This window comes from Haliotis rufescens, unplaced genomic scaffold (assembly GCF_023055435.1).
Source record: "Haliotis rufescens isolate VD_foot unplaced genomic scaffold, xgHalRufe1.0.p SCAF_1, whole genome shotgun sequence".
In the NCBI taxonomy this organism is placed as follows: domain Eukaryota; kingdom Metazoa; phylum Mollusca; class Gastropoda; order Lepetellida; family Haliotidae; genus Haliotis; species Haliotis rufescens.
This window is the reverse complement of record NW_025963779.1, coordinates 81646688-81672404: the sequence shown is the minus strand read 5'-3', so window position 1 is coordinate 81672404 and position 25717 is coordinate 81646688. Positions and strand designations below refer to the sequence as shown.

At 39.1% G+C, this 25717-nt stretch overlaps 1 protein-coding gene across 3 annotated transcripts in view; it reads right to left on the bottom strand.

The window, feature by feature from the left end:
• LOC124136883 (multiple C2 and transmembrane domain-containing protein 1-like) overlaps positions 1–25717 on the bottom strand; it is a 198341-nt gene that overhangs the window by 130810 nt on the left and 41814 nt on the right. For 2 of the 3 annotated variants that reach the window (XM_048402229.1, XM_048402225.1), the window contains exon 2: positions 24035–24483. In XM_048402229.1, the coding sequence (XP_048258186.1) occupies positions 24035–24483 (449 nt within the window). Of the gene's footprint in view, positions 1–17767; positions 18001–24034; positions 24484–25717 lie in introns of those variants that run through there. The other variant, XM_048402231.1, reaches the window with a different exon arrangement.

The following is a 25717-nucleotide window of genomic DNA, read 5'->3' as shown; positions in this document are numbered from 1 at the left end:
CTATGATTGTGGGTTTGAATCCCGGTTAGCCCTGATTATGTTTCTAAGTTTGTCAGCACTATACCCGTGCTTGTTGGTTTCACCAAAGTGGTAAACATCTGAGACCTGCATCATTTCGGGCTTTCCTCCAACATTAAGCTGGCACGCCGTTATATAACTGGAATACTGTTAAAAGCGATGTTAAACCCAACTCACTCACTCACTCACTCACTCACTCTAAAGCCCATTCTGGGGATACTCCTTGTGGGTCAATAATGGATCTATGTAGGGTCTTGGTTTGGGTAAGACTTGAACAAGTGAAATGTCCTGCATCTGCATCTGCGTCGATCTCAACAACTTAAAACACTTTGTTTTACCGACACTAACATCTTCCTTCTGTTGCTGTACATAGTTGATGTGATGCTACTTCTCATCGATTCACAGAAAACAGAGTGGATGAGTTTTGATCCGTAAAGCCGAGTGTTTCATGTGATGATTGCTTCCAATTGCCCTTCAAAGGTAAAGACATTTTGAAAAAGAAAGAGTATCCTAAACCAATTTGTGGATCAAGAAAATTACATAAACTTATCACAGCCAGCAACATGTAAGATCTCCAACCGACACAAACTTCCAAACCCTTTTATCTACTAAGAAACATATTTCTTGAAAGAAATACTTAAGTCGCAGTGGAAACATCAACTGAACTTTGTTTGCTGAGACAAGGCCATTACTCTTGATGATCTCCCGGGTTACAGTAGAGAGAGCAGAGAGTGTTGTAGGCTGTTGTCTCTAGATGCTTCATCGCTTGCTTGCAACAGCACATCTTATCTCTAGGTGGCATTTTAGAATGAGTGAGTGAGTGAGTTAAAATGTTTAGTCACATCAGCAATATTTCAGCCATATCGTGACTATCAATACTTAAGCATAATCAATACAATTGAACTTATTACAAGCTGGAGCATCAATGAAGACTGTTGACGTATGCATTTCAACATCATAATTCTTTCAGCGCAATGTGCGCCATATTGGAGCACCTTTACCAGGCAATGGTATCACTTCCTTGATAAAGGTACCAGCATCCATGCCAAAATATGGCGTTGCAAAAATAAAAAAGTTGAAATCTGTAAGTAACACTTGCTTGATAAAGGTACCAACATCCATGCCAAAACATGGCGTTGCAAAAATAAAAAAGTTGAAATCTGTAAGTAACACTTGCTTGATAAAGGTACTACAAGTCAACAAGCCTTCAGAACATCGACCCAGGACACTGGTCTCTCCCAGTCATCTTGACACTGTTGTTAATGATAGGTGCCACCAGTCGGGAAGCAAACACTCGCCACCTTTCACAAACAGCTGGTACCATCACTATTTGATAGTGATATATAGACACACACTTTTGACATAGTCAGAGTCATACAGAGGAGTCTGACTGCCAGAGATTTCTGGTGATTATGGAAAGGATTTTGTCGATTTTATTAATAAAAGATGTCCATCCTCATACATCAGTCAATTTATTGGCATTCCTACCTTGTGCATGTCCAATTGTAATAACTCTCTCTAAAAGGTGCTAACTTGCTAAAGTAGCTTGTTATAACGATCACACAAATCTCCAATAATATCCAATAATTGAAATGTGTCATCCTCATGATTTAAAAACATATTAACATGCCCATAAGCATGACATGTTACTTGCAACCCTCACAAGGCGTGTTTCACCATGTGTTCACTGTTTCATGACCCTTCTCATTGATTGAAGGCAAATGATTTCTGAAATAGATTAACTCTTTTATTAGGTTCAAATACTATATGTGAAAAGAATGGGTAATAATGTAAATGGGGGACATTTTAACTGGATCTTGCAGGTGAAAATCTGACAATTAATTCAGTTTGGACTATTTCCTGGACTTATTTGATCACAATTTGTGGAAAAGTCAAAGCATTTACAGCAAATGCCAACCAGTGGACATATTGAATTGTATAACTTCATGATGAGTCTGATGGAGCCAGTTTACTATGAAATCTGTAGTTGTTCATTTAGTGAGTGAGGTAGTAAGTATTGTTTTTCGCTGCTTTTAGCAATATTCAGCAATCTGGAGACACCAGAAATGGGCTTCACACATTGTACCCATGTGGGGAATCAAACCCTGGTCTTCAGCGTGATGAGGGAACACTTTAAGACTACCCACCACCCCTCTGTTTAGTGTCTTACTTGTGACTAGGATGGATGTAACAGTGTGTAGGAAAACCAGGGGTTGGTATCATGTGGAACGTCCCCTGCTACTGGAGTACAATGACACACAATCAATTGAGTCACTGAGACCAACCACCCAATCCAATTTTGTCCCCTCTTATAACAAGCATCCTCCTCTTCTAACCTGGATCTCAAAACGAAATATGCAGACAAATTTTTAACAAGCAATACATGTATTCACCATTGAACAAAAGAACAAACATATTTAATAAAATTAGAAGGAACAAAATGAAGATTCCGACACCAATATCCCAAAAGTTGAAAACAGGTTTCATCAATCTAATCTGGTCCTGTCCAGAAGAAAAAAGTCATGCAATCAATACTGTTCATCCATCAGACTCTAACGGGTCATCTGATCCAGCTCAGCACAGCTGACATCTACCTCCAACCCAACCAGGAGGGTTGTAAGGAGGATATTATGGATTTACACTCTGTCAAGGCTGTCAAGGTAATACACTTCTCCTTAGCAGTGGAAAGATTGGGGAGCCATCAGCTCACCGAGTCCCAAAAGATTTAAGTCTACATGTAAGACTAATGAAGTTAACAGGAACTATTCCTTGTCCAACCATTGTCTGATAGGTTTGTAATGACCAGGAGGGTCCACAGGGTGTCTTCAACAAAAACATTTCTTGATATTTGCCGGAGACACAATACTACACCTGGCTTGAAAATGGAGCCTTGTGGATACCAGTTTTGCTGTCTTGTTTATGGGGACTTCCTGTTTGGAGTTTGAATTCTAAATCACTTCTGGAACATATTCTTCCACATGACTACACTCCCTGTGGACCATTAAGCTATCAGCATGCAGGACTTTGTTTGCTTGCTAATGTCTCTTCATTGAGAGGTTGATGAGGTAATGTGCTAGTTAAACTGCACCTTCCTGAATGTGTATGAGTGCTTTTGGGATTTCGGTCAATATGTCTGCATCACTCTGCTCAAATCTGTCATAATGGGAGCATCCATTACTTACCAAGTAGAACAGCAACTAACATGACTAGGCTAGTCACTTTTTCACTGTTTGTTTCTGGTAGTGTTGTATATGTGGCATAACATCCCGGCTACGGTACCAGACTACCCTACCCCCTTGCAGTGGGGATTCCAGGTTAGAAGGGGTCCCCAACACTCAATTCTTGTCCTAAAGCTACGAAATGTTTGTTAATCTCACTTTTTAATGTTTCCACAAGTCAAAAATAGCATTTCTTAAGGGACATTGCAAAGAAGCGTTCGAGTGAGTGAGTGAATGGGTTTATTCTGTTGTCACCAGCATTCAAACTATGTCATGTCAACTATGGTAATCGAGACATCAGAATAGGTACACCAGGCTTTGAGAATAAGAAGAAACACAGTCTTAGAGTTGGCATTTCCTGGTGTTATTCTTCCCCTCTGAACCAAGTTCTTCACAACGCTTTTCTGAGAATAGAATTTTCAATACTATTACTGCCACCAGTCTGTGCTAGCTCCCCACTGTGCTAGTCACCTACAACCATGCAAGGAGCTGAACTTGCAACTGACTGACTGTTATGTGAGGCAACTGTGACATCCATGACCCCATGTACTGAACTGTCTCAAATCAATGTGTGAGTGAGTGAAACATGCATTTCTGTGTAGATCCATCATTGCAGTGATTTTCTGAAGTTTTCCCCCCCAAAATGTCAGTGGCATACATAACATAACATAAGTCATGTGTACGTTACCCCAGACAGAAGTCAAGAAATGTATTAGCTATACTCAATCAAGTTGTTAGGAAACCATTGTCAACAATTTCCTTCCAGTTCCCATCAGTTATTGGATCAATACATACATTATCTATCTTAGCAGAAACCATTTCCGCCATTATGGATCACAAATTCAGTTCCATCTTCTTTCAAGGAACTATGCTGATTTACTGGGCAAATTTCATCCCACCAATTAACACTGTCGCTTATCAATCCAAAGGAAATGGTGTTAGCATCCTTAATCAACTTTGCCCTAAATACACTAGGAAAGTGTGGAGACGAATCAACACTCTCGACAGGGAACTGAATAACCCTGTCTTGTTTTCCCTGTTCAGATGTCGTAAATCGTAAATTGTGACATGTGTTACTCAGCTTTACCGTGAACAGTGAGTGAGTGAGTGAGTGAGTGAGTGAGTGAGTGAGTGAGTGAGTCTGGTTTTACACTGATTTACGCAGTATTCCAGCAAGATCACGACAGGGAGCTATAGAAATGGGCTTCACACATTGCACAATGACAATGTAGGGAATTGAACTCGAGACTTCGCCGCGAAGAACAAACCCAGCTGGCAATGGATGATGCCATCTTTTTGTTGATATGACATCACATTGCTATTGAATACTTCACACAAAAAATGAAACACAAAAAACAATTGAACATTTGGCATGAACAAGCCAATAAGCAGGAAACAGAAATTATATTGCTCAGTGAGATGTACTGAAAATAATTGGACAGATATCCTTGCCAGTATGGGTAAGATGAGCTGTTACACACACTACCACTGAAAGATTCATAAGGTCAAACCTATTAAGTTAGTGCACATGAATAACCTATTTCACATCTTGGAAGGTCATTTCACAATCCCCTTGACTTGGTAGAAACGAGTTGACAGTTTCCGTGCCGAGATTACACTCCCTGGTCAGGCGCCAGGTCAAGACCTTGTAACTATTGCGTGAAATTGTGACATTGTGTCTGTGACATTTGAGTAATCATTAACTGTCAAACTGATGTTCATCATAAGGTTGTGGTTAGCAAACAAAGCCATGTTAGAATGACTTGGATCATACTTGGTCACACTTTCTCCTGAATTGAGTACAGCTGGTCTTATGCTGCTAAGAACAGAATGTCAGTCATATCTGAAGATACTGGTCTAATGTTGCTTAGAACACCATTTTTTTCAGTCTGATACGACAATACTGGTCTAATGTTGCAAAGAACATTTCAGTCAGAACAGTATTTCAGTCACATCTGAAGATACTGGTCAAATGTTGCTTAGAACACAATTTTTTTCAGTCAGATCCGACAATACTGGTCTAATGTTGCAAAGAACATTTCAGCCAGAACAGTATTTCAGTCACATCTGAAGATACTGGTCTAATGTTGCTTAGAACACTATTTCAGTCAGAACCGACAATACTGGTCTAATGTTGCAAAGAACATTTCAGTAAGAAGAGTATTTCAGTCACATCTGAAGATACTGGTCTAATGTTGCTTAGAACACTATTTCAGTCAGAACCGACAATACTGGTCTAATGTTGCAAAGAACATCCTGCACATCCTCCATCTTAACTGTTTCCTAGCAACATGCATCAGGAGAATCACCAGACACAGACCTTAGGAAGCTTGCAGCAAACAATGTTTGTACATATCATAAACCCTCCACATCCTCCATCTTAACTGTTTCCTAGCAACATGCATCAGGAGAATCACCAGACACAGGCTTTAGGAAGCTTGCAGAAAACAATGTTTGTACATATCATAAACCCTGCACATCCTCCATCTTAACTGTTTCCTAGCAACATGCATCAGGAGAATCACCAGACACAGACCTTAGGAAGCTTGCAGCAAACAATGTTTGTACATATGATATACCCTGCACATCCTCCATCTTAACTGTTTCCTAGCAACATGCATCAGGAGAATCACCAGACACAGACCTTAGGAAGCTTGCAGCAAACAATGTTTGTACATATGATATACCCTGCACATCCTCCATCTTAACTGTTTCCTAGCAACATGCATCAGGAGAATCACCAGACACAGACCTTAGGAAGCTTGCAGCAAACAATGTTTGTACATATGATACACCCTGCACATCCTCCATCTTAACTGTTTCCTAGCAACATGCATCAGGAGAATCACCAGACACAGACCTTAGGAAGCTTGCAGCAAACAATGTTTGTACATATGATACACCCTGCACATCCTCCATCTTAACTGTTTCCTAGCAACATGCATCAGGAGAATCACCAGACACAGACCTTAGGAAGCTTGCAGCAAACAATGTTTGTACATATGATATACCCTGCACATCCTCCATCTTAACTGTTTCCTAGCAAACCTGCCACCAGACATGGACTCAAGTTCTACAGGTTGGCAAATGCACAACACCTTCTGACTCCAGAGTGACAGCAGAAACTACCTGAATTGTCTGTTGACAAAAACAGGTCTTCCAGCAGATTACATCCCTACTCTTTCAAGCAGACTATCAGCACAGAACTCACTTGTGATGTTCTTGAAACAAACAGATTACCTCATGGCAGGAGCAAAGCTGACTGATTATTATGAAGGTTGGTTTGTGTCATATGGGACAACCCTTTGACACACATCAAACAAAAGATAAAAAAAAGTAAACCATCCCTGCAATTACTTGCCACCAGGAAGGGTGTCGGTGTTCATCAACGGTGTCCTCATCCTACAATGCTGTAGATTATTATTGCAATCACCCATTTGTACTGCAAATAGAAACTTTTCATATAATACTTCTTTGGTTATTTTTCACACATTCTTCCCACGGTTGAGGAAACATGATGGAAACGTTCATTACTTCCCCATTACCAGATTGATTTGATATTTTTTTTAAATTAAAAAGTCATTGTGATTCTGTTATGATTCCAAGCAACACGAAGGTTTTTTACCTGAAATAATATTTGAAAATGGATTGTTTTGATGAAGTTTGCACAGAAGGTGGCATGTTATTACAGGGTGATTGTAAACAATCATGAACTTCCCATAGGGATAAAAAAACTTCCATGTTGTCGAGCCACTCTCTCAAGGATCATTACACTCTAAACTGAAAACAACTCCTCCCCCGTAAACAGACAATTCCACACTGAATGTGACAACACTGGCACAGATACAATGTCACTGAACAAAACTGTCAGTTAAAATAGAGAGCTAAACAAGCATTGGAATAGAGATCACTAGGCGGATCCAGGGGGGTATCCAAAGGGTCCGGACCTCCCCCTTTTGAAAACCAAATGTTGTATGTTGTAGACAGTAAAATTGACAGAGAGAGGATTTTGATATTTTTGACCCCTCCCTTTTAAAAATGCTGGATCCGCCCTTGACAACTTTGAACAGCATCTTGACTTAAACCAAGAAAGCAATTTTGAAGATTTAACAAATACTCCACTTTATTCCATGTTAACTTGCACTCAACTCATATTGCAACCATTCAAGTACACTTAATATGGATCAGTAATGTGCAATCTCCTTGTTTGTTTGAAGAGTATGAAAAATTCCTCATTTCCTGTCAAAATTGTGATTGGTTGCCAGGAACTATGATATTTGGATCGATAAAGTTGACAGTCTTATTAGGCTCATGGCAAGGATCACAAGACATGTTGTCCGGCCAAATAAGAAGGCTGCACTACTGACCAGACACCTTTGGAAACTATTTATGCAGCATTTATCAATATTTGAGATTTGAAATCAGTCAGCGTCTAATGAGACTGGTTGTGCAATGTAAAAGCTCTTCATCCAATAACATAATCGATACGCTACCTGTGGGAGGCGTATTAATTTAGTGGCTGGAGATGACATCAAAAGAAACATTTGGTTCCAAAGTTGATATGAATATGTACCAGACAAGGAATTGTGTTGATGAGTGAAAAGACAGACAGACAGACAGACACATAGAGTGTGTGTGAGTGGTGTGTGTGTGTGCGTGCGTGCGTGCGTGCGTGCATGCGTGCGTGCGTGCGTGCGTGCGTGCGTGAGAGAGATGCCATGTGTAGTGAGGTTGATGCCATATATTGTGAGGTTGATGCCATGTATTGTGAGGTTGATGCCATGTATAGTGAGGTTGATGCCATGTATAGTGGGGTTGATGCCATGTATAGTGAGGTTGATGCCATGTATAGTGGGGTTGATGCCATGTGTAGTGGGGTTGATGCCATGTAGAGTGAGGTTGATGCCATGTATAGTGAGGTTGATGCCATGTATAGTGAGGTTGATGCCATGTATAGTGAGGTTGATGCCATGTATAGTGGGGTTGATGCCATGTGTAGTGGGGTTGATGCCATGTAGAGTGAGGTTGATGCCATGTATAGTGGGGTTGATGCCATGTATAGTGAGGTTGATGCCATGTATAGTGAGGTTGATGCCATGTATAGTGAGGTTGATGCCATGTATAGTGGGGTTGATGCCATGTGTAGTGGGGTTGGTGCCATGTAGAGTGAGGTTGATGCCATGTATAGTGGGGTTGATGCCATGTATAGTGAGGTTGATGCCATGTATAGTGGGGATGATGCCATGTATAGTGAGGTTGATGCCATGTATAGTGAGGTTGATGCCATGTATAGTGGGGTTGATGCCATGTGTAGTGGGGTTGATGCCATGTAGAGTGAGGTTGATGCCATGTATAGTGGGGTTGATGCCATGTATAGTGAGGTTGATGCCATGTATAGTGGGGATGATGCCATGTATAGTGAGGTTGATGCCATGTATAGTGAGGTTGATGCCATGTATAGTGGGGTTGATGCCATGTGTAGTGGGGTTGATGCCATGTAGAGTGAGGTTGATGCCATGTATAGTGGGGTTGATGCCATGTACAGTGAGGTTGATGCCATGTATAGTGGGGATGATGCCATGTATAGTGAGGTTGATGCCATGTATAGTATAATGTATACATAATAAAGATTAACTGATGATCAGCAGATCCTGCAACAGTAAAGGGACATTACTTTGGTTGGAAGGGTTGAGATTGGTGTAGACAAACCATGCAACCACAAACCAAAATAAGTTGTCAGTAATAAAGACAATGGTCACTGATTACTCTCGTCGTATGAGAAGTGATTATTCATTGATCTAAACTTGTTTCTGATGGGGGAAATCTATTGTTTGTCCAATATTAACAACATCTTGTCAACATGTAGTAAATACACTCAATACAAGGACCAGACAACAAATGCATTGCCTTCACACAATTCAAACATGTTCATGTATGCAGTGATGCCTTCTGCACAGCTAACCTCAATGGACCCTAGCTTCTGTACATTTACGAAAATAGGCTAAATCTAACTAGCTTGCACTGCCCACACTTCTTATCGCAACCTCCAAGTAGTCCTGCATCATCACCCCTTACAGTCATAAATGCACAAAGCTATTCTCCGATCTCATTGTTGGGGCTGAAGTCATTTATTGTCAATTTCCTTTTCAGAATTGCTCCCACAACAGTTAAGTTAGATTTAAGCATTAGCTTTTCCAGGTTGCTAAGGTCTGTCATAAAAAAGGTTGTTTCCTTCAAATGGCCGAGGTGCTAAAGATGTCTGATTGAGTATTAAATTCTGCAAGGGAAGTCAATACTGTTGCGTGTTGGGACCAGTATGTTGGGAGAAAGGGCATGTTTGGGGCTGATGCAGACAAACTAGAATGGGTGACTTCAAGGCTGTTGGTGTTGAAGCTGAAGAAGTTCTATCAAAACAACAAACCCATTCTGGAAAAAATAAAAAATCATGCCACGGGCTACTGTGTTGATGTCAGTGTTGGAAAATAGTCCCAGTTTGAGTTTGTGAATATTAAACTTGAAACACTCACTATGTTATGGCTGAGATGGAGATGATATCTTGAAGGTAAATAAAGACATATATCTTTCAGAGAGTGGTGCATAATGTCCAGAGTATTTGTAATAAAGAAAGTAAAAGATTCCACGCAGTCATCAGAAAACACGGAAACTGATACAGGAAGGAACAGTCAAGTGACATTGCTAGAATTGTCACCATTCCAGAAATAAATAATTATTATTACACATGTATTACTCTTGTATGGCAATTGATTGGAATTTGATTGGCTGATTTGCAAACTTTGACCTTTCTAGTACGAATTTTGACTGATTCATTCATTCATAAGTTTGAAACACACCAAAACAATGGATACCTAATGTAAGTCCGTGAATTGAAATACAGTTGTATAGATGAAACATATGCACTGACACACATCTGCAACATAAATTACATCCACATTTCACATTAATGTTCTAAATCCAGGATGATGTAAATACTTCATTTAGGACCCACAGGCAGATAAATGTTCGAACAAACAGAATCGATTAAGCCTTTGTAAATCAATGTATACAAAATAAAAACAGATGAGTGCTGACCTACTGTACTGTGTGTGGTTTAAGTTGAGTAGATGAGCAGATGGGAGGAGACATAACTCAGAAGGATTCTGGACAGCAAAATAACCTGACTCAGGGGTTTTCCACATGAAATTAAAAATATCTGCAAAATGAAGTTGGCTTGAAGGTATGAATATAATGAGCTGAGCTTACTGGTGCTGTGAAGTTGGGATACCAACTGAATAATATATGGCCACAACTCAGCCCAACTCTACATTTTAAACTGACACTTTTACATGGCTGCAAGCGGAAACCTGATCCACAGCATGAAATCCACCATGCAACAAAAACTAAAACTGATGAATATCATCCACGATTAGGCTGTAATCTTGACTTTGCTTGTATTCCTAACACCTCTGTAAACTCACTGACATTTCAGACAAGCACACAATCCTGACAAGAGACCAGTTTGTGATCCTATAATACACTTGTGTGAGTGAGTGAGTGAGTTTCTATGCCGCAATATTCCAGCAACATCATGGCAAGGAACACCAGACATGGACTTCACACATTGCACCAGTTTATGAAATGGCCTGGCCAGCCAACACTTTAACCACAAGGCTCCCCACCGCCCCCGCTCAAGGATGGAATAGGACTGTCAAACCTGCAGTCCCAAGGGAACCGTCACAGTAACAGAAACAGCTACAAGCCTGAATATGCACAAGGTATCATGGGAGTCTGCTGTGCAGTTATTAAAACAATATCTCAATAGTGTGCATCTAAGACTTCTGACTCCAAATAATAGGCACTATGATTGAGTGCCTCTTGCTGGAGTATGTTCAAAGAAAACATTATGGAGAAGACCAATTTATAGGATCTGATTGCAATCCTGTCAGACAAATGAAATAGAATAATCAATCTCTGTAATCCCAGGTCTAATGGTTGATTGATGATGTTAAGGAAAGTAATTTAAGATATCTTTTTAGAATAGTAAATTAGATGAATCATTTTATTGATTACGTCAAAGATAAATGAATAGTTTCCAATTAAATTTGATTTTTCAAGATATACATGTCACAGCTTCTGCAATCCAAAATACTGTTTTCTACCCAATAAGCACTCAATGGTTTAAGGAAGTTAAAGCCACAGTGTACACATCCTTGTGTAATTCAATCAAATGTGAGGGCAGTGGGGCAGCCCAGTGGTTAAAGCGTTTGCTCATCATGCCAAAGATCCTGGTTCTATTCCCCACATGGGTACAATGTGTGAGGCCCATTTCTGGTGTCCCTCACCATAGTATTTGTGGAATATTGCTAAAAGAGGTGTAAAACAATACTCACTCACTCAGATGTGTTGCTCTCACAGGGAGCCATGTGATTCAAAGTGGTGCCATTTGCTGTTAGAATTGCTTCCCTTAACCAATCAAGGATGTGCTGATGACTGGTTCAAACACAAGACTACCCAACATCCAGCAACTAAATTGCCTGCACTGAGAAACAGAGGAAGCAGCTTATAAGTGTCCAATCTTCCTGTCATCTCGCCTCTCGACAACTGACTACACAAACAGTGTTTAATACGTCCATCCGGATTTTGTCATGACACAAACATGCCCACTGACCTGATCTCCATCACCAAATCAACTGTTCAGAATTAATACCAAATGACAGTCAGTATCAGATATGGTGCCTCAGGTTAACTCACAGTGATAACTTATTGTAACGGTTTGGGGATGGGTAACGTGGTCATCAGGATATTTTCTGTCCCATCCCAACTGTCAGTTTCAAAGAGATATTGTTAAATGAATTTAAAAGAAAACTATAACAAATAATAAGTCAATTGAAATCTTTACTTGTTATTATTGTCTTGTTGTTGTTATTATTCATGGCAATTACAATTTCAATACAAACATGAACTAACTGCAAGTTGTACTCTATTTTGACGTTTGTCAGTTTTGACAGTTAGATAATTAATTTCTACCAATTCTAGCTTTTGTTTATTTAATCTACTTCTTGAAAAGAATAATTACTATGCACAAAGGCAGAGCCAATAATGCTGCACGGTAATTATTATAAAAAACTGTAAAATACGTCTATGGAATCATCATACAATTTCTAAAAAACTAAAAAAAACCTACAACTTAAATTGAGTCTGTTATTTCTGCAACTCATTTGGAACAAGAATATAATCACGGTGACGTCACTTTCGGAAATACATGTAGCAGAAGACACCAAAAGTTAGAGCGAAAAGAATTCTATTAAACACCAAATATACGATATGCTGTCATTAGGATGGATGTAATCTACCCAATAACATGTCCAGGAAGGTGTTTACGTAAGTATTTTAGAACAAATATTTTTACTTCAGTGGAAACACTCTCGGAATGAACTACACAACTTTTGATGACATGGCGCCAGTAGATCGCTGGACTATTTGAGCCGATCACTGGAGTTAACAATAGCTGTTAAATATTACGATGAAACGTTAAATTGATCTTATACCTACAATATACTTAGTTTTTACACACAAGAAGTGTATGTTATAATAAATAATCATATCTTGAACAGCTATAAAAACTTCAAAACAATTTCCGGAACGTAGGCAAAAACCGAAGGTCTTAATCGTTTATGGCCGAGCCTGACTATTACACTTATGTCTGAGACCCGTAAAGATCCGGGGTAGAATAGGTCTTCAGTAACCCATTCTTGGTTTGTTGGTTTGTTTGTTTGGTTGGTATTTAACGCCGCACTCAGCAATATTACAGCTGTATGATAGCGGTCTGTAAATGATCTAGTCTGGACCAAACAATCTAGTGACTGAACTCATGAGCATCGATCTACACAATTGGAATACGATGACATGCATCAACCAAGGCAGTGAGCCTGACCACCCGATCCTGTTAGTCGCCTCTTACGACAAGCATAGTCGCCTGTTATGGCAAGCATGGGTTGCCAAAGACCTATTCTGCCCCGAATTGTCCATGAGATAATGTTGATAAGAATATGAAACCTTACCCTCAGGACATGTCACACTGGAGCAAGCAACTGTCTTGCTCATGATGAGTCTAATTAACCCAAACCTGCGGAAATCAAGCCAATCTGTTCCTCTACCACCATTAACCCTTAGACTGCTGTGTAGATTAGAGCCTTATTCCTCAATGATCAGTGAGGGAGTGAGTGAGTGTGGTTTTACGCTGCTTTTAGCAATATTCCAGCAATATTACGGCGGGGGACACCAGAAATGGGTTTCACACATTGTACCCATGTCGGGAATCGAACACGGGTCTTTGGCGTGACAAGCGAACACTTTAACCACTAGGCTACCCGACCGTCCCCACCCCACCCCACCCCCCTCCCCCCAATGATGAATTAGGGATGTTAGCTATTCATAACATGTGTGACACTTGTGTCCGTAACTCTGTCAAAAATGTACATAGGACAGTGACATTTTAAAATATTTTTTACACTGTCTGTTTCTTTAACATAATGTAAAAATATATTGGTTATAAAGAGTATTTATATCAATATCTCAGTTTAAGTTGCAGTGTACGACTTCGTCATTTTATTATCAAATCACGATGTCAAACAACATGGAAAAAAATGAATTTTGCAAGAACATAATGATTACTTCCTTCAATGTGATTGCTGTGATTAGAAATTTTGAATTTCATTATTTATCCTTGCAAAGTATGAGGTAAGTGTAGATAAATCATAACACATCATATGTTATTTCTAAAACTAATTGGTGTAATATATCGTTTATGACATCCAAATGTTACTTTGCATGTGAAATAGCAATACAAATGTGTTGGTTTTTTTACAAACAGTGAAAAGAAACTGTTACATGTAATTGAAATAATTAGAATTAGTATTAGTATAATAGTACGGACACAAATCAAATGGCCAATTAATTCATGGAAACATCACAATGTCATCTGACAGGAGACCATATCCTCCCAGTACCAGAGCTGATGAGTTGTTACATGCATCAATTCCTGCTGTGTGTACCGATGCAGCCCTTACGATAAATTGCAGCAAAAATCATCAAAAAGTTGAAATGTTATCATTTAAGCAGACAAAGCATCATCTGCTAAAAAATCAGGTGTGTAAGTCTTTTTCTGCAGTTTCAAAAGTATCATCTTCAAAGACTTTTATAAATATTTTTAAATGAAATTATTCTGAATAAAACAGGAAATTATTGCAAGTAGAATATTAATGCGAAAAATGTGAGTGACGGAAGGTCGTATTAATTTTATGCGCATTAATTTTGTACCATCAAAACGAAATAAATCACTTCAGTATTATTGACAAGTATTGCATAAAAAACAATGACATCAGATCATTACAAGTTGATAGCAGCCACTGACAACAATCAGTCACAAAGGTAATAGATAAATAAATTACTAGACAAAATAACAAAGTCACCTACACAAAGTGAAGTTGAGTAGTGGTCAGTTTACATCCTGTCAAGCAGCCCAGTTTGGCGCCAGCCACGAATTATCCCATCAGTGTCCTTTACAAGCTTGTTAAGAGCAGACACGAGCCAACGCGCATGAATGGGTTGACAATCTTGTTGTTTTATTTGAGAATATCCTATCAGCATAATCCCCTTATTTGATACACTGATCTGTTTTCTACTTCTTTTCATCAAAGGGCCTTACGTATATACTAGTACCAACAGACTGTCAACTAAAACAACACTAACACAATGATAGCTGCAAGGAAACCATTCTCACGCTTGGCCATCAAACATACGGGCAATTAGCTTAAATAATATTAAAATAAGGAAGGAATCTCACACTGAAAAAACATGGACAGGGGATTTAATGTGCACAGTTATTTTATTTATCTGTCTACTCACAGTTCCTGCTCAAAACGTCATTTGAAACAAACGAAGCGTTTTCAGGTAAGGCTTTTATTTACGTAGGTTACATTAATTAAAATAACACAGAACATAAATCCAGCGCATAAATTTTTAGGAAAGGGTATGGGCACTCGCATTTTTAAATTGCGCATTTATGTCTAAAATCAAGAGATCGCATTATTTTCATGTTGCATTAAATTCCTCTTTTACAGTATATATTTCAATGACTGATAAGAACAATGACAAAGCCTAAAACAGGGCTCACATCTACAACGTATGACCATGTCAATGCCTCATTCCTAATATGTAATAGAATAACCAAAGTAAATTTTCCAGTATTTTTATAGAGAATTACTGCAAATCCTCTAAAGGACCGAATATTGTTAACAATTAAATTGAAAACTGTGAATTTCTTTGTGCAAGCTTTTACATTGGCACTTGTCTTATTTCTCTTATTATTCTTGCTGCTTACAAGAACTCTTCTTGTGGCTTAAAGTGACATATGGACTACATCCTATTCCTTGTTGATTGGCATCTATGTAGGAGTCAACAACACACAGGACCTTTTCACAATCGGAACACCAGTACGAAGATTGCTTTATCTTGTATCCTGCACGATGTCCAAGTGGTGGGTTGCACACCATACAGGTCACAGGTCTTGCACACTTAGAGTATTAGGCCCCGTTCCACAAAGTGATATTGGCGCTAAGTTGATCGTAACTCCCATTCTTTAACACTGACTTACGACAATCGTAGCGCTAAGATCGCTTTGTGGAACGGGGCCCTGGAATACTAGAAGTATCAGGGTGCCGTTGTACTGAGGGATATTAGCGCTAAGGTGATCGTAACTTCCATGCTTTAACATAGGCTTACGATCATCGCAGCACCCAGGAATGTCAGAGGAAAATGGCGCTCAGTCAGGTGAGCAGGAATATCCCCTACAATCGTCCTCCTATCACAGTTTGAAGGACCAGTAACATGTGAGGAGAACAGTGATCTGATAACCATGTTTGTCTTCCAAGAACTTTTGATGTAGTATGTTCACAATGCACACATTGAACAGATGAAAGAAGAGCTTCTTGTACCATTTAACTAACTTCAGTACTTGCTCAATTGATAAGACAAGTCAATGCCAACCATCTTTTTGGTGTAGTCAACACATTTGCTTGGTAACGTGTTAAATGACTGACACTGTCTGTTATGAAGATCTATCTCTTTAATAATCACATCAACTGTTGCCTATGTAGTGAAGAAAGAAATTGTGTACTGCTTTTTTTGTCCTGGTACTTAACATGGAGGTGGTTGCCTCTGACCTTATTATTGCTTCTGGCACATCACCGTGACACTGGCTTATATATTGAGAGTATCTAGTTCTTGGTCAATTTCTGGTGATGTGTAGAAATTGTCCATGAGGACCCTGTGTCCCTGATTCAACACACCCCACCTGGCCAGCAAGCCAACAACGAGCTTGGTTGTTTCCCCACACGAAGCATTTACCCAAACACATTCACCCAACAGACTTGTGAAACATGGAGCAGAGCCCGTCTAGGCTTCAAAACCGAGACAATACCCACTTGATGCCTCGCAAACCTCGTATAATGTGAAACCACATCTAGCGGGTTTCACATGGTTGACAACTCTGAGTCCCTTCCAGGGGCAGGTAGCCTTGTCTACACACAGATCAGGATCAGGAGAATATACATCTGGGAACTTTGGCCCTATAAGTGTGATGAATGGGTTTATTTTGTACAAACAACCTAGTCCATCCTGCCCTCAGGGGCTTCCTTGTTGTCAGACGTGCAGATTATTTAACACTGCAAGGAATCTATCCCTAGCCATTTGTTTCTCCAAATGGGGTCAGAGTGATGTGATTTACTTTTATGGACTAACCCCATGGCGAAGAAACACCACCTTCATCTCATGGGTGTCAACAGGAATCCATTTTGTTCTGGGATGTGCTGGTGTTTTAACTTCCAAGAGGAATACATGTTTGTTTGTACAACAAGTTCATCAATGATGTTAGTGACAATGAAGATTTGAAAAAAATCAGTTGGATCATAATTTTCAATATTCAATTACCTTTCACATGTGAAAAGAACATTCAGAACTGGTGATAATGACTTGCTCATCGTTCCCATAATATTCAATCATGGATTAATGAAACTTTTTTTTAAAATTTGACGTCCCTTAGTATGCCTGGGTTACTATTGTCGTATACAGTCTTAAGAGCAGAAACACCTGAATGTTTGCTACCCTTAGGAACAGAAAGAAAAAATGACACCCACCTATCCATCTGCCACCTTCATGAACAGGAGGAACTGACATCACTGTCTGCAATGTCCCCAAAACTGGAAGAAATGACATCCATCTGTCAGCCTGCTACCCCCAAAATGGATAGCAATGACACCCAACTGTCCATCTGCAATCCCCAAAACTGAAGGAAATTGCACCCACCTGACTGCCTGCTACCCCTAAAACTGAATAAAATGACGCCACCTGTCCGTCTGCCATCCCCCAAATTGAAAGAAATGACACCCACCTGTTTCACTGCCACCCCAAAACTGAAGTAATTGACACCTACCTGTCTATCTGCCACCCCCAAAACTGAAAGAAATGACACCCACCTGTCCATCTGCCACCCCGCAAAGTTGCTCCCAGAAGGAAGAGTCATCACTGTCTGTTGATGCTACACTCTGTTGGTCGACATCCTGGAGTCGTTTCTTAACTCGACTGATAGGACGAAGCAAAATTTCATTCATCAGGTCTTCAGTAGTGGCCATGAGAAGAAAAGCTGGCCCAACTACGATGAATGATGAGAACCAGAAAGAGAGAGAGAGTACTGGAGCGCTGCCCTACGTTCCTCTACAGCGAACCTCTCCGATCAATGAGAGTCCTGAATCTATGGCTACTGCGTCTCCTCACACAATCTTGCGTCTCTCCCCATCACAACTCACTAAGTGACAGCATTCAACTGCACTATGACAAGGTCACCCTATTAACAAAGTTATAACTATTAAAATAGTCATATTACACAGACAGAATTACAATGATTGGAACCAGTTCTTAGAGTAAAGGTGGAGAAAAAAATCTATATTACTGCAGCATCCAAGCTCTTGAAGACAACACAAACAGTGAGATGAAAAATATCAGCCAGTCGGTTTAACCAAATCTATGATCTCCTTCTCAAATTAATATTTACACTCTTCCAATGGAGACTCACAATAATCAGAGTTCAGACCACCTTCTGACTGATCGTGTGTTAAATGACAGAATTATGACGCTAACGTGAGTGTCTGCTATCATGAATCTTCAGTAGTGACACAGAAGGATATTGCCTCTAAGACAAGTGCATATATAATACAAGATGACTGTCTGGAGATGCTGTACTTATCACCTCACTGCTGATACGGACTGTAACTCCATCAGTGGGCTGGTATGTTCCATGTGTTACCAATACGTAACAGTGTTGCACTTCCTCATCATGTGTGTCTCATAGGTACTGAAGGGTTAATTTGAATGTAATCTTTCTCTGATAACAGGATAGCTTTCAGGGCTGAAAATGTTTTCCAGTTAATCTGCAGTGGAAACATCAAGGAATTAATGAGCCAAGCTCTATGATGGGAGAGGCAAGCTCTGTGATAGTCTTGATTTGTGATGTGAAATGGGTTTTAATGTTGCGTTCAAGATTACTGCACTTGTATTGCGACATGCTGCAGTTCTAACATGGATACCACACTCAGACATAGCTTATGGACTCCCAGCCGACCAGTCCTCCGTTTATCCCCTTAACGCCCGGTAACATGGTAACAACAAGTACTATCTTCTAACGTCTTTTGGTTGATGTGACCTGGGATTAAACCACCGACCTTCCGCCTTCCGGGAAGATGCTCTCTATTCACTAGACCATGGAGGTGGTCTTACACATGAATAGAGGGAAGGCTTATACATATTGTCTAGCTTAGAACCTTGATAGATTAGAGGGATGTTTCTGTCCCAAGTGGTCTTGATTTCTATTTAAACCTCATAAAACAATCACCACCAAAAGCAAGTTAGGACAATGAAGCTTAAGGCCTCTGTTTGGACAAACAAGAAATCAATATATTTTGGCATAAATATCATTTCCAAATGGTAATTCAATGGAAATCATCTTAACTGAGTGTATGAGATTAGTCACCTGTTTAGAAGATACATATCAGGGTAGATTGGCACTGACTTTATAAATGAAAACAACGCCAGGCAAGGTAACAACAAGTACCATCTTTTAACATCTCTTGGTATGACGTGACTAGGGATTGAACCACTGACCTTCCTCTCTCTGGGCAGACGCTCTATCTACTACATCACGGAGGAGGTCTAGTCTTGATTGGTGAGTGAGTGAGTGAGTTGGGTTTAACGCCGCTTTTAACAGTAATACAATTATATCACAGCGTGTCAGCTTAATGTGGGAGGAAAGCCCGAAGTGATGCAGGTCTCAGACGTTTACCACTTCGGTGAAACCAACGAGCATGGGTATGGTGCTGACAAACCTAGAAACATAATCGGGGCGAATCGGGATTCAAACCCACAATCATAGGTTTCTGGAGCGTCCGCCTTAGACGACTGGGCCACCCGTGCCCCCTCTTGATTGGTGATGTTGACTAAGGAGAAAGTGGAATACTAATGACATCTGGTTGACACAAAACTAGTAACTTATTGCCTTGTTTGCCATCTTGCCCAATAAAACAGTGAAAGCTCTCACCTATATGTATACTTCCACACTCACTGTAATATAACAGTAGAGGACGTAACGATTACTCAAGGCTGGTCCCCGATACAAGTACAGGTGACTACCTGAGAGAGCGTCACTTGTTCGCGTGACTTCCTGTCTATGGATCAAGGATTTGAAACACAAAACATTTCTACAAGTGTTATTCATAATAATAATAAGAACAAAATTAGGCATAGTTATTGATAATAACATGGCAAATGACATGGAGACAAATGTAAATAGAAAAAAAAAGGGGGTCAAAGTTGGAGAGAAATGCGTGAAATTAGAACAATAATAGTCATTATTTGACAGTGAGGGCTCTCCTATGAACAAATTTTTTTGAAATATAAATGGAAGAAATATGCAAAATTAGAGCAATTTTGGCCATTTTAGAGCAAATTTCTCCTGTGTACATATTTTTTTAAAACAAATTTTGAATATAGACATAGATGTATTTGATATTATTATAGAATGATAGGACCTTCAAGGAGTGTGTGACTCAACAGATTTGATAATGATGTTTACATAAATGTGTTGATGTACATGTGTATTGTGCTCATTATCACGTGTTTATTGTTTGTGACCTCATAAAGAAATGCATCATTCTAAAAGCCCATGAAGATCCTGACGGTGTATGGGTCTAGGGTGTACCATCCATATGAAATGGACAATATGGTCCGGTGGGTAATCAAGGATGTCTTCCCCTCTGAAGGTCACATGCCGATCACAGGAAGGAAACATGGTGGGCACATCACCCTGTGGTATGTTGCAATCCTACAACTTTCACACCTCGGGACACTGGAGAGTGAGTAATCTCACAGACAGAGAGAGACAATATTTAGTAAATGATAAAGACAAAAGAACGAAAAAAGATCAAGACAATTATGGGACAGATGATAATGTAAAGACATCTTGTGCAGATACTTAAGTTATACTTAGGAGATAAAAATGATCTAAATGAAGACCTAGGTCACCTGTAGATTTAATTGTGATAAATTTAATATGGAACCAAGAACACAGAAATACAGCCTGAAATCTGCTGTTTCAATCAGAGGTGGTCACTGTCATTTGATACCTCTATTAGACCTATCAGAATCAAGTTATTTCCAAGTGCATAGTAGAATTACAGATCATAAATGGCTGTTGAACCAAATAATCTGACCACAAAGACTGAATAAGGAAAAACTCCATGATAAATATATCAATTGGATAAAATTGGTGGAACCAGTTCAAGGGCAGTAACTCTGATAAAACCATCAACCTGATTGAAAGAGTTTAAAATATCATTGAAGTATATTTTACCTTTCCTTTTACGAGACGAGTAAATCTTACCATCTTGGCAAGCGAGCCTATCTGAAATGTTCCAGCAGACACTTAATACAAAATAATATCACCATGATCACAAACACTGATTTTCCCTGACAAGTAACATGGCAGCGTATAAAATCATGCTGACATTATCCATCTGGCAAGAGGAAAATATAATAGTTTTTAATGAAGTGTCACATTTGTGCACACACTGAAATATAAGTTTCTTAATATAATCCCATAGATAAATATGATTCTTAATGTTCACATCATTTGCTAACACAAATACATTATCTTAAAAATACAAAGCTATACATAACGTGACATACAGACAGATATATACAAACAAACGAACATTAAATACTCATCACCCCAACCCAAAAAGAAGGTATGATCTATTTAATCATACACAGTAGAATATGTTTTTGTGGGACCTTTCATTCAAAGGAATTTGTTGTCCTGGCAAAAAACTTTTTTTTTATAAATTCCTAAATAGCAAAAGGTACCAGTTCATGGCTGGGCTGGTATCATAGCAGAGTTTGATCAAGAAACATTGAACGGTAATAGAGTTGTGCTCTCAAAACAAACCCTACCCTCATTTGAACATTGGTCTCCATGACGAGAAATTGGACCGATGTTGACATAGGGATAAGGTTTGTTTTCAGAGCCTAACTGAAAGACTTTTCAATATTTCTTAATCAAACTCTGCACAATATCTGTCTGGCCATGAACTGGTGCATTTGTTAATTAGAAATTATTTTTCTTTTTTTTCTCTGGTTTCCATGACAAGAAATTGGACATGAGAAAAAAAAGAGTCCCCATCTGCATAAATATGTCATGGTAGGACACACTTGACCTCCACTACTCACAAAGACCACATCGCTTCTGACCACAAAAATACATTAAACAGATCACTAAAACATGTCTAAATTAATTTACTTCATTAAATAAAAGTTAATCAGTGATGCTAATAACAATTACTGTAACTAAATCTGAAATCAATTATTGATGAAAAAATAGCTTGTTATATTGTTTAAACAGCCGAGTGTACTCAGTCCGTTCTCTGACGATCAACTAACAGAGTGAAAGTAGTGTTCATTCAGAAGGGAAGAGACTCTAAAACTAGCTTAAAACTGTTTAATTAATAAGTAGCTACAGACCACAAACAGAGACCTGAGGTCCTGAAACTGTCATTCAACTGAATCCATGGTCAATGCTCATTCTCACAAACCAGGGAATCACAGTCGTAGAAACTGTAAATACTGCTTTAGCTCTCAATATAATTGAACAAATGTCCTTGAATTTGTCACTTTTAAATTTTTCAACCTTTAAATTGTTCATGTCATAGCAATCAATACCATTGAAGAGGTGATTGGCAAACAGCATCAATATTTCACAACTCTCCATGCTGTACTGTTCTCGGACATCAAAGGACTCAATTCATTGAGGTATTATCATATGTATAAACTCACCATTTTGATGATCAGGCTTAACATACATATGCAATCATTTACAGGCGTCAGAATTTGTTTTCATTTATCACCTGTGGTCACATCCGAATCAATACTGCAATGTGCTGTACACCTGTCACCTGAGCCAATGTAACGACTCTCAACTCACACAGGTGAGGCGACAGCATGTCCTCCCAAACATCTCCCAGATTTACCATGTTTACACAACACAGAAGTCACAGTTAAAACACGATACCTGCACAACTCCACTAATAACCAGATTCTCATGTCATTCCCTTGATATGATGTTCTTTCATTAATTGAAAAAAAACTTTCAAAATTTCATCTTTCAAAGTATATGTAAATTGTATTTCAAATTGGAACGGAAATGTTATGTTATCCAATACCACGATGCGTGTGCAATGTAATACAACTGTATGATATACATGTATGTTAATGGGTCATATGGTCTTGAAAACAATGAACTGAACTGAACTGAATTCTGAACATATGCATCATCATAAAGATAGGGGGTAAAAATGAAGAATTGGGGAGAGAGTGAATGTTGTTTTGCATCACAATCGTCAATACGGAAGCCATATTATTACCACCTGTGAATAATGAAGTCTGGGTGAGGTAAACTATTTGAAGAAACCATATTAATGTTTATGCTGAAACAGTTTAGTTACCTGTGTACAAAAAAAATAAAATCAATTGTCATGATCAATAGTGACTTCTCACCATGACACAGTTACAAAAGACTACAATGAAGCATAGCAGAGTTATGCCCCTTTTACATTGTCGCAGGCATACCTCACCTCCATGTTGTGATGTAATTTTCAAAATGTATTTTCTGTATTCAAAGTGTGACTTTATGTGTAACTGTACATGTGCAATTCACTAATCATAATGTTGATAAGATATTAAATAATATTTTTTTAGCTTACAATTTCAGTAAAACTGTTAACTAAAATCAGAAATGTTCAATTAAATGTGTCTAAATTTGTTGAGTTTTTTTAACTCAAAACACAATCTTGGACACATTCAACACTGTTGGCTTTTCAATTAGATTTACATAATGATAATGGATATTTCATATTGTACATATCTGCAAAATTGAATATGGACCCAGTGCCACGCCTACACAATCACTGCAAAAGTTGTTGTTTTTCAAATCTAAAAAAACATTGAGCTAGAAAATTAACTCAAGTCACAAGATTACCAGACACATGTGTTCAGCAGGTTGAAAGAAGACCATGAACAATATTGATGCCAACCAAACACAACTGGTGGCAAATAATAGGAAGTTAGTACATGTTGGTGGAGTCCTTGTAATCAACTCTTAATTTTTGTTAATATCCACCACCATAGAAAAAACCACTTACTGTTGTTGTTGGTGTTGTGGACATTTGTTCTATGACGGCTATCCCAGAATCCACTTCTGCTTCATCACCCATACCATGATCTGAGTGGATGACGCGGACTGACCTTGTACTGGTTTGAGGGGTCAAGGTTGGGTCACTCATACTTCTCTCTTTCGATGATTCCCTATGTCGTGCTTTCGAGGACTCGAAATAAGCATCAAAGTCATCCCCCTTGATGGCTGACCCATTGGATGCAATGTTTGGCTGGCTGGCTGACAAGCGATTAAACTCTGCTGAACTTGGCCTTTCTTTCGTCTTACCCCGAAGTCGCCGAGCCTTATTCCGAAAACTACTCCACAAGCGTCTTCTCCGGCTCATCATTGGTGGAGGTGATGGTGGGGTGGTGCTGCCAGCATCTGTGCGGACATCGGTCGCACTTTGATACTTACGACCTTTTTCTTTTTTAGGGCCTGAAAGATGGATCAAAACACTGAATAAACCATATCAAAGTTTTCAACTGAATAAGAAATTGTTATAGTTGATAGACAGAAGTGTTTTGGACAAGCAGTCTGGCATTTGAGCGTGTGAGTGATTTGGGTTTTACGCCACTCTTAGAAATATTCCAGGAATATCATGAAGACACCAGAAATAGGCTTCAGACATTGTGCTCAGGTGGGGAATAGAAACCTCCGTCGTGATAAGCAAAAGCTTTACCATGAGACAATGACACTGGCCCGCTTGGTAATTTAGCTAAGGTGAAATGGAACATGGCGCTCAAGATAATTTCACTTACATATTGACTGACATGCTAGTTCAGATGGATGCTGGTTCTATAGTGCTACCCCTGAGATACCATGCCCCAGTTTATCATGGACACCCCTCAGACACAGCATACTGTTTCTAAGCCAATCTGTCCATGTTTTAGCCCCTTATTCCGAGCACCGACAGGGTAATAACAAGTGCAATCTTTTAACATTGTTTTGTATGATGTAGCCAGGGCATCAAACCACTGACCTGCCACTCTCCAGGTAGACACTCAATCCACGGAACCACAGAGTTGGTCCCTGGCATTGAAAGGACAAATAATCAACCAGTGCATGGAGAATACAACAATATAACAATAAAAGTTGATATTAACCATAAGGTTACATGTTATGGATTCTGAAAGGCTATTGGTCAGTTGAATCCATGTGACATCATATCGGGACACTGTTGAGCATTATGCAATAGGACACCGATGCTGACACAGGTTGATATCATCATGTCACGAGAACAATAGACAGACATCAGTGAGGTCACTTTGTTGGGGGACATTTTATACCTCTTTCTATACTTTTATTTCTAAATATGACTGAGTAATATTATGAATAATCAAACTGAAACTAATAATTATGTATTGTGTGTCCTACTTTGACGGTTGCGGTTTCACCTATGGCTCAGAACATACATTATTCATTTGGGATCAATCATCAATGATTAGTTGATTTCATGTGTGATGGAAGGATTATCTGGTTCAAAGAGTGTTTCCAACCATGGTAAGCAGAGCCTTCTGTACATGTAGACTTTTTGTTTTGCAGACTCAAACAGAATGTGAGCAGTATATGGAGAAACAATAACATTGCTGAAGATACTTTAAATATAGCTAAATATGAACATGTCAGGGGTGCAGCAAAAGTTAAGCTTGTCTTCTCAGCCCTGCAGTTT